The sequence below is a fragment of the Lampris incognitus genome, chromosome 9 (assembly GCF_029633865.1).
Source record: "Lampris incognitus isolate fLamInc1 chromosome 9, fLamInc1.hap2, whole genome shotgun sequence".
NCBI classification, from domain to species: Eukaryota; Metazoa; Chordata; class Actinopteri; order Lampriformes; family Lampridae; genus Lampris; species Lampris incognitus.
Genome location: NC_079219.1, coordinates 42630444 through 42647440, shown reverse-complemented (window position 1 = coordinate 42647440; position 16997 = coordinate 42630444). Strand labels below are relative to the sequence as shown.

The window sequence follows — 16997 nt, the reverse complement described above, 5'->3', positions numbered from 1 at the left end:
CATTTAGAGACAGATCAACTGATTTAGATGATACTCACATCAGGTCGAGTAAGACAATACACCATTTTATGAAAGAGTTGAATTTGTTGGATATTTGGAGGCATGGTAAACCAAATGCATTAGAATATTCCTGTTATTCCGGAACTTATAAAACTCACTCGCATATAGACTACTTTTTAGTTTCAGCACTACTTGTTTCCAAAATTGACGAATGTCATTATAGCAGTATAGTTCTATCTGATCATGCAGCTGTATCCTTGATTTATAAAGATACTATAAAGATACTAAAGTACTAGTGAGTGATCCCCCAAGATGGCGTTTCAACCAGGATGGCTTATGAACCCCACATTCATAGATTTTTTGGATAAACAAATTTGACTTATATTTTGAATGTAACACATCCCAGACATCTGCTAGCACAAGATGGGAGGCATTCAAGGCCTTTATTAGGGGTCAAATAATTTCTTTCACTAGTTCAAAGAAAAAGAGTGCACAACTTGAAATGAAGACATTAGATGAGAAAATTAAAAAAAATTGAAACGGATATCTACCATAACAGACATATCTCTACAGATAAACATACACAATTACTCCTACTTAGATCTCAGTATAACGAATTATCAGCTAATAAAGCAGCTGACGATTTACTGAGACTCAAACAGTACTACTATGACCAGGGGGAAAAGCCCGGAAAACTCCTAGCATGGCGGATTAAACAACAACAAACAGAAAGGTCTATTAATTGTATAGAAGCTCCAAATGGTAGAACTATAGTAGACCCTACAGAGATTAGTGAAGCCTTCAGAGTCTTCTATGGGAAATTGTATAGCTCTGAGTGCTCTTCTAGCCTGGACATGCAGACAGAATTCCTAAACGACCTTAATATACCCAGAATTTCTGAAGAGGAAAGTAAAATATTAGAAATATAACAAAATTGGAAATTGCAGAAGCGATTGGCTGTATGCAGGCTGGAAAAGCAGTGGGGCCAGATGGCATCCCCATAGAGATTTATAAAAAATTTCAATCCAAATTACTTTCACCCCTTTTGGAGATGTTTCAGGAGTCCTTTGAGAATGGTCTTCTCCCCACATCCATGCGGGGTGCCCTAATCACACTACTTCCAAAGCCAGGCAAACCAAATACAAAATGTGAAAATATGCATCCAATTAGCCTTTTAAATTCAGATACAAAAATACTCTGTAAAGTTATTGCAAGAAGATCAGGTGGTGGGGCAAGACCAAAACGGATTTATCCAAGGTAGACAGGGCTTTCATAAAGTCAGACGAGTGCTCAATATTTTACACAGCCAGAGAGAGGCTACAGACACTGCCTTACTCTCACTTGATGCTGAGAAGGCCTTTGACTGTGCTGAATGGCCTTATTTGTTCGAGGTGCTCTCCTGCTTTGGCTTTGGAGATACATTTAGTAAATGGGTTAGATTGCTCTGTGCTGGGCTTACTGCGGAAGTCCTGACTAATAGTATGATTTCTAAACCTTTTAACATCTCTAGAAGTTGCCCGCAAGGGAGTCCTTTATCACCATTGCTTTTTATCCTTGCGATAGAGCCATTTGCTATAGCGGTGAGGATGCACAGTGACATTTATGGAATTCGAGAAGGTCATTTAGAACATAAAATAGCGCACTTTGCCGATGATGTAATTTTGCTCCTAAAAATCTACATAGCTCTATCCCCGCACTCCTAGGTCTTATTGAAACATTTGGAAAAATATCTGGATATAAAGTTAATCATTCAAAATCATCTATAATGCTACTTAATGAATCAGAGAGGAAAAATAGCCATGTTTATGCTTCTGCTTTCAATTCAACGGATAATTTCACATATTTGGGAATAAAAATTATCCCTGAGGTTAATAAGATTGCTCAGATAAATTATGACCCAATTCTGGAAGCTAGTATCTCATCAATAGAACGTTGGACATCTTTACCTATTTCAACGATTGGCAGGACAAATATTCTAAAAATGAACATACTCCCTAAATTTCTTTATTTGTTCCAGAATATCCCCCTGCCCCCTCCCTCATCTTTGTTTACTAGAATCAATAAATAGTTTACCAACTTTATTTGGCAAGATAAGCATCCCAGATTACGTCTATCTTTACTGTATCTACCATATGACCGAGGAGGCCTTAAATGCCCAAACATCCAATGGTATTACTGGGCAGCTCAATTGCGGTACATTATGTTTTATTTTTCATCCGGAACCCTCCCTGGTTGGTTGGATTTGGAATCCTCATCTGTTACACCAAGATTATCATTGCACTTATATTTGTATTCAGCAGATCGTAAATACCTGAGGAAATATACAGAGAAACCTATTATATTGAATATGATTGATGTTTGGTTTGACACTTGTTAATATTTGAATATAAACTCTTCCTGGTCACACTTCAGTCCTATTTGGGGTAATGCCAATTTTAAATCAGGAAAAAGTGATACAGGATTTCGAATGTGGGCGGAAAAGGGGTCAAGGAAAGTGCAAGACATGTACAATGAAAAGGAAGTATTTATGTCATTTGCAGAAATATCAACCAAATATGACATTCCAAAGAATCATTTTTTTCAAATATCTTCAACTTGGGAGCTTTATATCCTCATATCAAAATCATTCATTAGATAAACCTGGCATTTCTACATTAGAGGTAGCAGTCACAAGCCATTGTTATGATAAAGGTTTAATTTCAACTCTGTATGATTTTTTTGTGTCCGGATCTGATTATTCATCTGAATCAAAACTGAGATTATGGGAGGAAATATCTTTAGAAGACTGGAGTGAAGCATGTAAGGAGGCACAGAGGCAGACAATCAGCAGTAGCTTGAGACTCGTACAGTATAAATGGCTGATGCAGACATACATAACTCCGGTTAAAATACATAAGTTTAATGATAATATTTCTGATACTTGTATCAAGTGTAAGGGGACAAGAGGAACACTATATCATTGTATATGGGAATGTGTGAAAACCTTTTGGCAAGATCTTATTAATATGTTCTATCAAATGTTATCAAAGAAATTGCCATTGTATCCCAAGCTTTTTATTCTTGGTATATATCCTACCAACCCACATTTACAAAGCAGAGAGTTCAGGTTCATAGACGTGTATATTACAAGCTAAACGTAATTGCTCTTAATTGGAAAAATGTTGATGGACCAAGAATTGGAACGTGGATCAAAGAAATGGCGTCAAATATGTCAATGGAAAAGATAAAGTATATTGTTAGACGTAAACAGAATGTTTTTGATGATATCTGGAGACCCTTTATGTACTTCTTAAGGCGTAATGTTAATGTTGGCAACTTGCTTCAGCAAGAAAAAGCTGTGGGGGTGTAGGGTAGATTTATATGATTGTGTACATTGACCAGAAAAACACCCTTTAAATCTTCTTTCTTTTTAATGTTTTTTTCATTTTTTTTTCATCTTTCTTCTCGTTACTTTTGTTTATTTTATATAACTTCCTGTTTTGTACTTAAGTTTTTAGGGATTGGGTTATAGGAGGGAGAACAGGGTGAAAAATGTGTTCTGTACTGTTGATGTGCAATTTGATGTGATTTGCAAGCTGAAAACCAATAAATATATTGTTAAAAAAAAGTAACATTCCTTTTACCCTTGACACATTCCAGTTTGCCTACTGTTCTAACAGATCTGTAGAGGACACTAACTCGCTTACTCTGCATACTGCTCTACTACACCTTGAAAAGAAAAACACCTATGTCAGAATGGTGTTTATTGATTACAGCTCTGCTTTTAATACAACTGTACCATCCAAACTGGTGTTGGAACTCAAAGGTCTTGGTCTGGAAAACTCTCTATAATTGGCTATTTGATTTCCTGACAGGCAGGCCCCGGACTGTGAGAATAGGTAAAACATACTACATTAGTTCTTAGGACTGGTGCACCTCAGGGCTGCTGTCTCAGGCCTCTATTGTACACCCTTTACACACGACTGTGGTGCCAAATATGACAACAACAGTATCATTAAATTCACAGATGATGCCAGTGATTGGAATTAATAAGCGACAGTTATGAGAGGGCCTATAGGAGGGAAGTGGAAGATTTAACCATATGGTGCCATTATAACAACCTCTCTCTAAATGTCAACAAGACAAAAGAAATCGTTGACGACCCATTCTTTCACAAATGTTTGTAAATGCAGACTGTGACAATGGGTCTGAATGAAACACCTGAATTCAATGATTAAGAGGCGTATCATAATATTTTTGTCCATATAGTGTATAACGGATAAAGTTAATTTTGAACTTGAACTTGAGCGGAGTTGACGACACGCAATCCAAACAATAAGCAACCGTGGATCTAAAGTCAGCAGAGGTTTTTACGAAAACATTTTTCAGCTGTTTTTCAAAATAACAAAACCTAATCAATAATTCAGCGGTATACCTTTTACAATTCTTGGTTGAAAAACTTCTGCTCCCCCAACTCAGCAGCTGTCATTAATCCCTTAATTAAATGAACAACATTCATGCAGTGGAAGCGCTGACCCAAAAGGTGAGGCATAGATCATAACTCGCACAGAAATCATTCGACATTGATATTTAACCATACCATGTTTTACAGTGTATGTTTGTATACCGCTTTATATAAATCATTTTACTTTCATACATTTACCTACCTATTTCCCGTTTTAACCATAACCGTAGCTGATATTTCATTATGGCTCCAACAGTCATTCTGCACCCACAGCCTCAAAGTCTTAAACAAACCCACATCTTGCATCCGATGAGTCTACTGTGGTTTCTGTCATTACTTTGAAAGGCTGGAGGTGCAATTGCTCTGACCTTTACTTTTTCTTGGATTTGATATGGTCACTTATCTGTACGTGTCCAGTCATTTGTTTCTGAAGTCGGCAGACCTTACAAAATAGTTGTTGCCCCCGATTCATTCAAATCCTTAGTAAACTGTTCTGCCCTGAATTTAGCCATTGGTACTGTGTTTCTAAGCTTTTTAGAAGTTGTTGGCTTGGCTTGCCTTTATTGGTCGCTTGGACATTTTTGTTTCCCTTGTGTATTTGACTGTATGATGTTTACGTGCACTGTGAATGCTGATGCCGAGCTCGCATGCAAAGGAAGACACAAAAGCGTGACGGGATTTCTGCTAGGAAAAACCCAAAAAACCCTGTAACGGAGAAAAAATAGGAAGAAACCTCAGGGAGAAGGTTGCGCATTTCATCTTTGGGCAAAGGCCAAGCCATGAGTCGATATAGAGAGACATGAAGACATGGCAACTTAATTATTTAGATGGTAATATCCAGTTGACCATTTGACAGATTCAATTTAATTTTAGCACATGCTATATCCACATTATTTGGCCACAAATCACTGGAAAATTATACTATAACTGACTAAGATACCATGCAGAATGTGCTGCCATCTTGCTATTAGACACGGTTTATTCACATTTGCAGCTAGATTTTTTTTCTCTGCTAAATAAATATATACAACGATGTATAAAATTTGCTTGAAAATTTGTTCAACATGGCACAAAAGAAATGTTTGTCATGTTTTCTCAATGATTGTTCAGCTTTCTTGTGGGCAAAATGTCAAATATGTTGTGAGTCAAGGACATGAGGGAATCCACTGGAGCAGAGCAATTATTGCTGTCTGGAAGCCAATTGCATAACATGAATGGATAAACCAGCTTGTCATAATTTGTGAGGATTTCAACAAAGTTTTGCTAACCTTTGATTTCATAAAAATATAACATATTGTATCTAAGTTTCATAATTTTATTAGCATCATTTTATTTGCTGTTTGTCCCCAAAAAAAAAACCGATGACTAATGTGTATAGATTGATATTTTTTATTTTTTTTTTGTTTCCAAAGCATGGCGCTCAAGTCTGGAGAAGAGCGTTTGAAAGAGATGGAAGCTGAGATGGCTCTGTGAGTATAACCACTAAAATAAAAACTAAAGTACAATTTTGTGTGGATTCCCCATTTTAGCATTTAACTCCTTGTGAATCCTAATCCTGCACTCAAGTTAGTAGCTGCATGAGCACTGTGGTTGCTCTGGAAGCTAGCTGCTCACTGGTTGTGGTCTTTGGTGGGTGCTCCTTGCTGCTACCATGGCTGACCTTGGCTTTTTCTCATTGCCAGCTCTCATTCAGTGTTTACCTGAGAGTTGAAAATATAAATATTACAAGATTAGGGCAATAATTTGACTATGGCAACTACCATGTAAACACCTTAATTGAACTGTCTCAATCAAATTAAGGTCTAAATTGACGCAAGCATAATGTGTTTACAGAGATTTTTTTGGGCAATTTTTTTATTTACTGTGCTTTTTATACAATTTAATGGGAGGTTTGGTTGTGCCATGCACCAAAAACGTAAGATGTCAGTGCAGAGTAACATGGCCATTAGTCAACCAGGTGATTTTTCTGTCTTTCTTTTCTTCTCTATGGTGAGTGGTCATGTACAAGTTGTTTTATGTTAGAAAATACACATGATGTACACATGATTCTAACTTTCTTTCACTGTCTCTTTGGTGTAGTTTTGAGCAGGAGGTTCTTGGTGGTCCAGTTTCTGGAGGGGGTTCCGCTGTCATGGAGGCAGTACCAGTAGCTTTGGCTGTCCCAGCTGTACCAGTGGTCCGACCCATTATCGGCACCAACACCTACAGACAGGTAAGTAATGACAACTGTCGTGTCTAGCCAGTATGATTTTGGACGGGAAAAACTGGCTGTTTTATAAGGGGATTATTCTTTGAATGAAGGGTCAGCATGATATACACTACTGTTCAAAAGTTTGGGATCACCCAAACAATTTTGTGTTTTCCATGAAAAGTCACACTTATTCACCACCATATGTTGTGAAATGAATAGAAAATAGAGTCAAGACATTGACAAGGTTAGAAATAATGATTTGTATTTGAATTAAGATTTTTTTTACATCAAACTTTGCTTTCGTCAAAGAATCCTCCATTTGCAGCAATTACAGCATTGCAGACCTTTGGCATTCTAGCTGTTAATTTGTTGAGGTAATCTGGAGAAATTGCACCCCACGCTTCCAGAAGCAGCTCCCACAAGTTGGATTGGTTGGATGGGCACTTCTTGCGTACCATACGGTCAAGCTGCTCCCACAACAGCTCAATGGGGTTCAGATCTGGTGACTGCGCTGGCCACTCCATTACCGATAGAATACCAGCTGCCTGCTTCTGCTCTAAATAGTTCTTGCACAATTTGGAGGTGTGTTTAGGGTCATTGTCCTGTTGTAGGATGAAATTGGCTCCAATCAAGCGCTGTCCACTGGGTATGGCATGGCGTTGCAAAATGGAGTGATAGCCTTCCTTATTCAGAATCCCTTTTACCCTGTACAAATCTCCCACCTTACCAGCACCAAAGCAACCCCAGACCATCACATTACCTCTACCATGCTTAACAGATGGCGTCAGGCATTCTTCCAGCATCTTTTCATTTGTTCTGCGTCTCACAAACGTTCTTCTTTGTGATCCAAACACCTCAAACTTGGATTCATCCGTCCACAACACTTTTTTCCAGTCTTCCTCTGTCCAATGTCTGTGTTCTTTTGCCCATCTTAATCTTTTTCTTTTATTGGTCAGTCTCAGATATGGCTTTTTCTTTGCCACTCTGCCCTGAAGCCCAGAATCCCGCAGTTGCCTCTTCACTGTAGATGTTGACACTGGTGTTTTGCGGGTACTATTTAATGAAGATGCCAGTTGGGGACCTGTGAGGCGTCTGTTTCTCAAACTAGAGACTCTAATGTACTTATCTTCTTGCTCAGTTGTGCAACGCGGCCTCCCACTTCTTTTTCTACTCTGGTTAGAGCCTGTTTGTGCTGTCCTCTGAAGGGAGTAGTACACACCGGTGTAGGAAATCTTCAATTTCTTAGCAATTTCTCGCATGGAATAGCCTTCATTTCTAAGAACAAGAATAGACTGTCGAGTTTCAGATGAAAGTTCTCTTTTTCTGGCCATTTTGAGCGTTTAATTGACCCCACAAATGTGATGCTCCAGAAACTCAATCTGCTCAAAGGAAGGTCAGTTTTGTAGCTTCTGTAACGAGCTAAACTGTTTTCAGATGTGTGAACATGATTGCACAAGGGTTTTCTAATCATCAATTAGCCTTCTGAGCCAATGAGCAAACACATTGTACCATTAGAACACTGGAGTGATAGTTGCTTGAAATGGGCCTCTATACACCTATGTAGATATTGCACCAAAAACCAGACATTTGCAGCTAGAATAGTCATTTACCACATTAGCAATGTATAGAGTGTATTTCTTTAAAGTTAAGACTAGTTTAAAGTTATCTTCATTGAACAGTACAGTGCTTTTCCTTCAAAAATATGGACATTTCAATGTGATCCCAAACTTTTGAACGGTAGTGTACATTGTAACTAGGAATTCACACTTTGGCCAGTTTTTTAATCAATTCAGTAATACACGTAATTGGACGTTAAATCCCTTGTGCTGATAATTTGGGGAGGCATACCCAGAAGCCCACTTCAACCAAACAGTTTCACACACTTGTCTTTACATTTAAGGCTACCAAACTCTCACAAGAGTTAAGACTGCTAGCGAGTATTTGATCAGGGTTATCAAGTTGGTACCTTCCTTCCCTGATGTTTCGTTGAATCCAGCCCACGACAACTCCAGAGGGCTTAACAGTGAGTTGTAGCTAGGGCTGCACGATATTAGGAAAACATGTGATATGCGATAATGTTGTTGAATATTGCAATGACGATAGGACTCGCGATAAATAAACAAATATTGAAGTATACAGTTTTAATATCTTTTTGCTTTAGGTTTGCAGCTAACATTAGACCCCAGACAATGAATAGCCTATGCACACTGAATAAAAAAATGAAATGCATTATTTCCATTCCAGCAACATGGTTTTATTTTTTTTTTAAAATACACCTGGCTACAGCTGCGATATTGACAGTGAACAAATGCCACCAACATGGTTGCATGGCAATACAGTTTCTTCATCACTTTAACAGAACATCTGGGCCTATTTAAAGCAGCTACTAAGAGTCTATATTATAAATGATTACGTAACAGTCTAATTTTAAAACTGATGTCTTACCAGTTTATCAGAGTGAGTAACTAATACTAGAATTTTATTTTTCACATCATATTTTGTTGTTACTGAGGCGGAATCAGCCAAGTGACACTACCGCCTATTTTCCAAAAGGGGGCACCAAAGTCAGCATAAACTCCCAGTAGTATCTTTAAATAAATAGCAATAATTAAATTTGAATATCCACTGCACTCCTTAAAACAGTTTCTTCTACTCTAACCAAACAAAAATTTACCTTACTACATAAAAATCTGAAACATTGAAGTCAGACCCAGTTGTTGTGTTCAGTGGCCTTCACAATGTTGGTGCCATTGTCTGTAGTGATACACACTTGCTGCTCTTCATGCAATCCCAGCTGGCCAACACCTCATGTAATCCGTAATCATTCTTAGCAATTTTAGATTTTCACTCAGCTTAGCCAAAAGCTTACATGTACATAGAGCTATAGTCATAATTAGACATGTTATCCATATACGCTCTGATGGGAGGGAGACACACCCCATACTGCAACTTCTCACCATCAGCATTCCACTTAGATGTTCTAATTATCCCCTCCATGGCCGTAACCAAAGAGAGAGGTGGAATGGTGCAACCTGTCATTGTACTTGTCTGCAGCTGCTGCCTTGAGGTTGTGTGCTCAACAATGGTGAAACGCTGTTTTTTTTTTAAGACACTTGATCACATTCTCTTTTTACTCTTTTTGACAGGTACAACAGACCCTAGAAGCCAGAGCTGCCACTTTTGTCGGTCCTCCCCCTCCAGCATTTGTAGGACCAGGTAACAATCATAAACGCTAAAATGGCATCATTTAAATCCACTTGAACTACTGCTTAAATGGCCAAAATTCCATAAATATTGGAATAACGTTGGCAGTCTTTTTGACACTTTGAATTTTAATAACAGACACAAATTATTATAGAAATGATTTTATGTTTGGCTCATGAGAACCATCAGGACACCCAAGTAACCATTTTGTGTTTTGAAATATTGACCTCATAGCAATATCAGACTGAATTGCGGTTATTTAAGAAAATTCAGGAAGTGTTAAACTTGGGCTTTTTTCTCATCACAGATCCTAGTGTTAATAGTCATGGGATTTTAAGTCGTTTTGCAAGTATTTGTGATCTTAAAGACAACAAATTAATGCTATAACATGGTGCTATACCAAGCTTCACTGTCTGCTGTCTGTGATGATTAGTTTGCACTTGCCAAGGTTCATCCATCCACTTGGAGGTGAGATAGATTACTTGTCTTTCTTAGTTCCTCCTGTGCGTCCTCCTCCTCCAATGCTGAGGCCGGCCTTCGTTCCCCACATCCTACAAAGACCCGGTAAGACAACACAGTCTATTTTAATGACTACGTAGTTTGTTTGACTGCACATTAATGATTTTTCAGGAAAATGGACCAGCTAATGTAACAAGTTTGGTCCTGTTAGTTGACTGATTTGAACCTGCAATTTTTTTTCTGCCTATGTTTCATGTACTGCTGATCTACTGGCCAAACTTATGCTGCAGTGTTTTGATAGCTCTGTTGCACATAGATTCAATATTCTTTATTTGTTACGTCTCATTATAAAAGTATAAGAGAGTAAAATTATGAGTTTCAGCTCCTCAACACTGCAGTAACAATAGCAATAAAATAACAACAAACAGAACAAAAAAGTAGTAATAATAATAAATAGTGTGTGATGTAAGGTGCTCTGTGTGTGTGTGTGTGTGTGTGTGTGTGTGTGTGTGTTTGTGCGTGCGTATGTGCTGAGGCCCAGCCTTAATAAATGTGCATATGTGTGTGTAGTTGTTTGCATATTTGTGTGTTTGTGTATGCCAAGCCACTTGTGTGTGTGTAAACTGATGATCCGCTGAAGACCATAGGTCAGTACCAGTCAGTCCAGCACCGGGCTTAGTTTCTTTACTGTACTTTGTTCCAAAGCCTGGTTGCTTGGTGGAAAAAGCTATTCTGGAGCCTATTGGTCTGAGCTTTGAGGCTGCGGTACTGCTTGCCTGATGGTGGCAGCTGGAACAGTCCATAGTTGGGGTGGCTGAGGTCTTTGATAATCCTATGGGCTTTGCTGACACAAAACGTCCATTGTATATGTCCTGGATGGAGGGAATCTCGCATCCACTGATGTCCTGGGCCGTCCGCACAACCCTCTGCAGTGTTTTGCGGTTATAGGCAGTACAGTTCCCATGCCAGGCATTTCTGCATCCAGTCAGGATGCTCTCGGGTGTGTCTCTGTAGAAGGCTCATAGAATCCCGGGCCCCATGCTTAACTTCTTCATTCACCTGAGGTGAAAGAGGTGTTGCTGTGTATATGTAACCCGGAGGCGCATCAGGTATAGCAGACCAAAACGATCCCCGGCATCTCACACAGCTTGCGTTGGATATCATTGAAGGCGGAACGGGCAGTGTGAGCGGGAAAGATAGAGACAGACATGTTCCCAATCTTGATCCGTTGTTGAGCTCTGGCTCGCTGCAAGATATTGACACAGTCCATGTGATAATGTAGTCGAGCGATTATGGGTCGAGGGCGCTCACCTGGTTTCGGCTTCAACTGGAGAGTGCGATGAGCACAGTCCAAGAGGGGCTGTTTTTCAAGTTTAAGAGCATCTTTTAGCAGAGTGGAGATAGCTGCTGCAGTGGAGGAGACGGGTGAGTCCTCTGGAATTCTCAATATCCTTGTATTATTGCGCCGTGATCTTGCCGCAGGATCTTCGCATTTATTGTCCACTCTTACCACACCTCTGCCACTGGCCACACTGAAGTCATGCCTGGAGGAGATAGAGGCATGGATGAAGCTGAACTTTCTACAGTTAAACAGCTCTAAGACAGAAGCTATCCAAATTGGTACACCTCATCAGATCCAGTCATCATCCATCACCAGCATTACTTTCTCCGGCCAAAACACCCCCCTCTCCACATCAGTCACAAACCTGGGGGTTAAAATGGACCCTCACCTCACCTTTGAGACGCACATCAAACACCTCTGCCAAAAGTCCTTCTATCATCTCAGGAACATCTTCAAACTCCGTCCCATGCTCTCCCACGCAGATGCAGAAAAGCTCGTCCATGCCTTTGTCTCCTCCAGGCTGGACTACAGCAATGCACTCCTCATCGGGATCCCCAGCTTCTGTCTTCAGAGGCTCCAGTACATCCAGAACTGCGCTGCTAGGATCCTGATGAGGGTGCGCAAGTATGATCACATCACTCCCACCCTCAAATCACTTCACTGGCTCCCCATATCTTTCAGAGTTGAGTACAAGATCTCCCTCCTCACCCACCAATGCATATATGGAAATGCCCCCTCCTACCTCAAGGAGCTCCTTGCAACAAAGACCTGCACACGTACCCTTCGCTCCTCTGATGCCAACTTCCTCCAAGAAGCAAAGTGGAAGCTGATAACCATGGGGAAGCGGGCTTTCTCCTCAGCTGCCCCCATGCTGTGGAATGCCCTCCCAGACCACCTCAGGGCACCACAGTCTGTGGAAACTTTCAAACAACACCTCAAAACCCATCTGTTCACCAAAGTTTTTTCTTAGCCAAGCCACCTCTTTTCCCATGCCTTTTTTTAAAATGGTTTTGACCATGGACTCTGTTTCACGGACTATGATTACGGATTGTGGATGACTGTACTTTCGCCGCCCCTGTGATTGCTGTTTCACTAGCACTGTGTACTGATTATTGTAGATGTATTTTATCCATTGTTTTATAGCACTTTGAGGTTTCTATGAAATGTAAAGTGCATTTACAAATAAAATTTATTATTATTATTATTATTATTAGTTTGGCTGACGGCTGCTCGACTTTGGCCTGAAATGTGATGATGTCGTCGGTGCAGGTGGAAAGGGAGGTTTCCATTTCACCTACGATATTTTTCAGAGCATGCACCTCAGACTGAATCTTCGTGATGCTACCAGATAACTGATTTCACTGCCTGTAGCTCCATCTTGATGGATGTTAAATTCTCGGTTAAGGCGGCTTGAAGCTCAGTTTTAAAAATAATCGTCATCTCGTTGCGAAGGGAGTAGAGCAGCTCAGCCTTGAAATTGGGGGATGCAATATCATGTGTTGGTGCAGCAGTACAGTCTGGGCAGGGAGGGGAGCCACTACGAAGTAGGGATGAGGTGTGTAGAGCAGGCCACTGCTGTTGTGCTGCTGAAGTGCGCCCGGTTTTGTGTTTCAAAGACATTTTGGTGTACCAGAAGACAAAAATTTGAGTTTTGGGAAAAACCAGCACTGGAAAAATGCAAAACGTATGCCTGGGACAGGATTTTTAAAAGTTTTTGCAGGAGCCCTGAGAGTTGTAACCTACTCCATTGGTCGCTACTCCGGAAGTCTCGGTAGACTACTTTCATGAGGACACGCAACCACGCCTGTCTCAGATAACTTAGAATTACATCACATAAAATAGGCCTATACACACACAGAATATACACATAGAAAATACACCCATCATCCAAAACATTAAAACCACTGACAGGTAAGTGGATAACATTGATTATCTCATTACAATGGCACCTATCAAGGGGTAGGATATATTAGGCATCAAGTGACCAGTCAGTTCTTTAAGTTGATGTGTTGGTTGCAGGAAAAATGACCGGCCACCGGGGGTGCTCACGCTACTTGTGTGACCCGGGAGAAGTTTGTCTACTGTTTGCTTTGTCTGCTGAATATTTGTCTACTGTTAATGTGCAACGTGCACCTTTTTAACTATTTAACTTAACTTTTATCGCCTTGGAGCTTATGTGGAAGTGTTTTTAATCATGAGGGGAGTCCACTTGGGGGTCTTTGCTGCACTTTGGACTCTTTTAAGACGATTTACCAGTGGACTCCATGATGTCAGCGGTGAGGCTGTCCACAGGTTCACCTACAGCCGTGAGTTACTCCTTGTCCTTTGACCATTGGCAGTAAGTGACAATTTTTTATACATTCCCCGATCGCTATGAAGCAGTAGCTTAAATGCTGCAGTAAGCGGAACATTGTCCAAAAAGCACCAGCGGAAGAGTGGAGGGGGGGGGTGTTCAACACAGACTGCGGAAATATAGACTAAGGAACAGACGCCGGCTCCCATCGCTTCCAACTAGTCTTTTGTCGAATGTACAATCCATTTGCAACAAGATGGATGAACTGGAGCCTTACGCCAGATCTGACAATGATTTTAAAGAAACATGCCTGCTGGCTTTTACCAAGATGTGGCTGGGAGATGTGGATTGCAACAAGAATTTACACATAAGCGGCTTTCGGTGCCCTGTTGAATGGATCGGTTGCCTCTCATTACAAACAAATCCACCGGAGTTGGTGTATGCTTTTACATTAATGAGAGGTACTGTAACACTGTCGTGGTCTGGGAAAACATTTGCACCCCCGACCTTTAGCTGCAATCTATCTCACATCGCCCCTTCTACCTGCTGAGGGAGTATCCCCAGCTTTTCTTCCCCCTTGTTTACATTCATCCGCGGGCGAACGTTTCATCAGCCACTCAGCTGATCACGGAGGTGACCAACAGACTGCACGCTCTTTCACCCGATTCGCCAAAATTTATTTTAGGAGATTTCAATCACTGCCAGGTACATATAAGTCACAGAAAACATATGAATAGTATGTCACCTGTGCAAGTACTAAGAATAACTCCACTATTGACCTGTGCTGTGGCTCAGTATCTGGCGCTTTCAGATCCCTGCCTTGGTCTCCCATTGGAGCATCCTACCACAGTAGTGTACTTCTTCTGCCAATCTACAAGCCCATCTGTAAATGATGAGAGCAAATAGTAAAAACAGTGAAATGCTGGACGGAAAACAGCATTGCCAGCTTACAAACTTGCTGTGATTGTACAGATTGGGATGTCTTCTATAGCTCCTGCTCGGACTTAAATGAACTGGCACAAACTGTTTCTTCCTACATATCCTTCTGTGTGGATTCCAATGGCCCCTGTAAAAACATTACTGTCTACCCTAATAACAAACCATGGGTTACCAAAGAACTTAAAAATGTCATAAACAAGAAGAAATGCATTTTTTTTAGACAGGGACTACCCAGGCAAAGAAAGAAATTATCAAAGAAGTAAGGAATGAGATAAGAAAAGCTAAAAGAATGTATAAGGATAGGATGGAACATAAATATAGCAGCGGTAATCTGCAGGGAGCTTGGAGGGGAATTAAGACAATGTCTTCAGTCACTCAGAGAAACAGTGACAGGAGACCCCTTAAAAATGGGTGAATAAATGGTACTGCTCCCCCAAATATACAATATAATTTATTTTTTTTAGGACCCCCCCCCCCCTTTTCCCCTCAATTCTCTTCGCGGCCCAACCAGAAACCTTGGCTGACAGCAGACGTCCCGGCACTGTTGAGGACCCGGAATGCTGTATTCAGATCCGGTGATAAGGCAGCCCTCAAGACAGCAAGGGCCAACCTGTCGTGTGGCATCAGGGAGGCAAAAAGACAGTATGCACAGAGAATCAACAGCCACTTCATTGATAGCAGAGATGCACGGTGCTTGTGGAAGTGCATCCAGGTGCTCACTGGCTACAAGCCTCCTCCTCAGACCTGTGGCGGTGCCCCCACCATCCAACATGCACTGAATGACTTCTACACACGATACGAGAGACTGAACAACATGCCGGTGGTGAAGACTACATCCCTGATGGATGACCGGGTTCTGCAGGTGACCGCAGATGACATGAGAAAGACCCTCTCCAGAGTCAACCCACACAAAGCTGCAGGTCCAGACAGAATCCCAGGCTGAGCCATCAGAGACTGTGCTGAGCAGCTGGCAGATGTCCTTACTGATGTCTTCAACATCTCGCTCTCCCAGGCAGTCATCCCCACGTGTTTTAAGTCTACCACCATCATACCAGTGCCAAAGAAGTCCCCTGTGTTCTGCCACAATGACTACTGCCCCATTACACTGGCTTCCATCATCATGAAGTGCTTTGAGAGGCTGGCCATGAAGCACATCAAGTCCAGCCTCCCCTCCACTCTTGACCCTCTCCAGTTTGCATACCGCGTTAACCGCTCCACAGAAGATGCCATACCTGGAGAGAACGAACAGCTATGTGAGGATGTTGTTTATTGACTTCAGCTCAGCTTTTAACACAATCATACCACAACACCTGATCGAAAAGCTGAGCCAGCTGGGCCTTAACACCTCCCTCTGCAACTGGGTGCTGGACTTCCTCACGGAGAGGCCACAGTCAGTGCAAATTGGCAAGATCACATTACATTACATTAATTAGTCATTTAGCCGATGCTTTTATCCAAAGTGACTTACAATAAGTGCATTTAACGTAGGAAATAAGGAGAACTGCTAGTCATCAGAGGTCATAAGTGCATCTTCTCTCTAAGCATCTAAGAGCAAAACCAGTGCTAAAGTAAAAGCACAAGAAAGAGATTTATTTTTAAATGAGTGAATACAATAAGTGCTAAGTGCAAGTAACAGGTTAGTAGTTCTTGAAGAGGTTAGTTTTCAACCTGCGCCAAAAGATGGGCAGCGACTCTGCTGCCCTGACATCAGTGGGGAGTTGATTCCAACACTGTGGGGCCAGGACAGAAAAGAGCCATGACTGGGTCGATCGGCAGCAGGGGCCTCTGAGCGACAGGGCTACCAGGCTTCCCGAGGCAGCAGAGCGAAGTGGTCGGCGGGGGTGTAGGACGTGGCCATGGCCTGGAGATAGGAAGGAGCTGTTCCTTTCACTTCCCTGTAGGCTAGCACCAGAGTCTTAAAATGGATGTGAGCAGCTACTGGGAGCCAGTGTAGGGATATGAGAAGGGGAGTTGTGTGGGAGAACTTAGGGCAGTTGAACACCAGACAAGCTGCAGCTTTCTGAACATGCTCCAGAGGTCTGATGGCCGACGCTGGGGCGCCAGCAAGGAGGGAGTTGCCGTAGTCCAACAGGGAGATGACCAGAGCCTGGATGAGCACCTGTGC

General features: G+C 41.4%; 1 protein-coding gene across 1 annotated transcript in view; it reads left to right on the top strand.

The window, feature by feature from the left end:
* Nucleotides 1–16997, top strand: part of rbm42 (RNA binding motif protein 42) — a 59343-nt gene that overhangs the window by 8861 nt on the left and 33485 nt on the right. Inside the window, exons 3-6 of the mRNA XM_056286574.1 lie at nt 5857–5913; nt 6524–6656; nt 9782–9851; nt 10335–10403. Coding sequence (XP_056142549.1) covers nt 5858–5913; nt 6524–6656; nt 9782–9851; nt 10335–10403 — 328 coding nt within the window. The 5' untranslated portion in view covers nt 5857. The remainder of the gene's footprint in view (nt 1–5856; nt 5914–6523; nt 6657–9781; nt 9852–10334; nt 10404–16997) is intronic.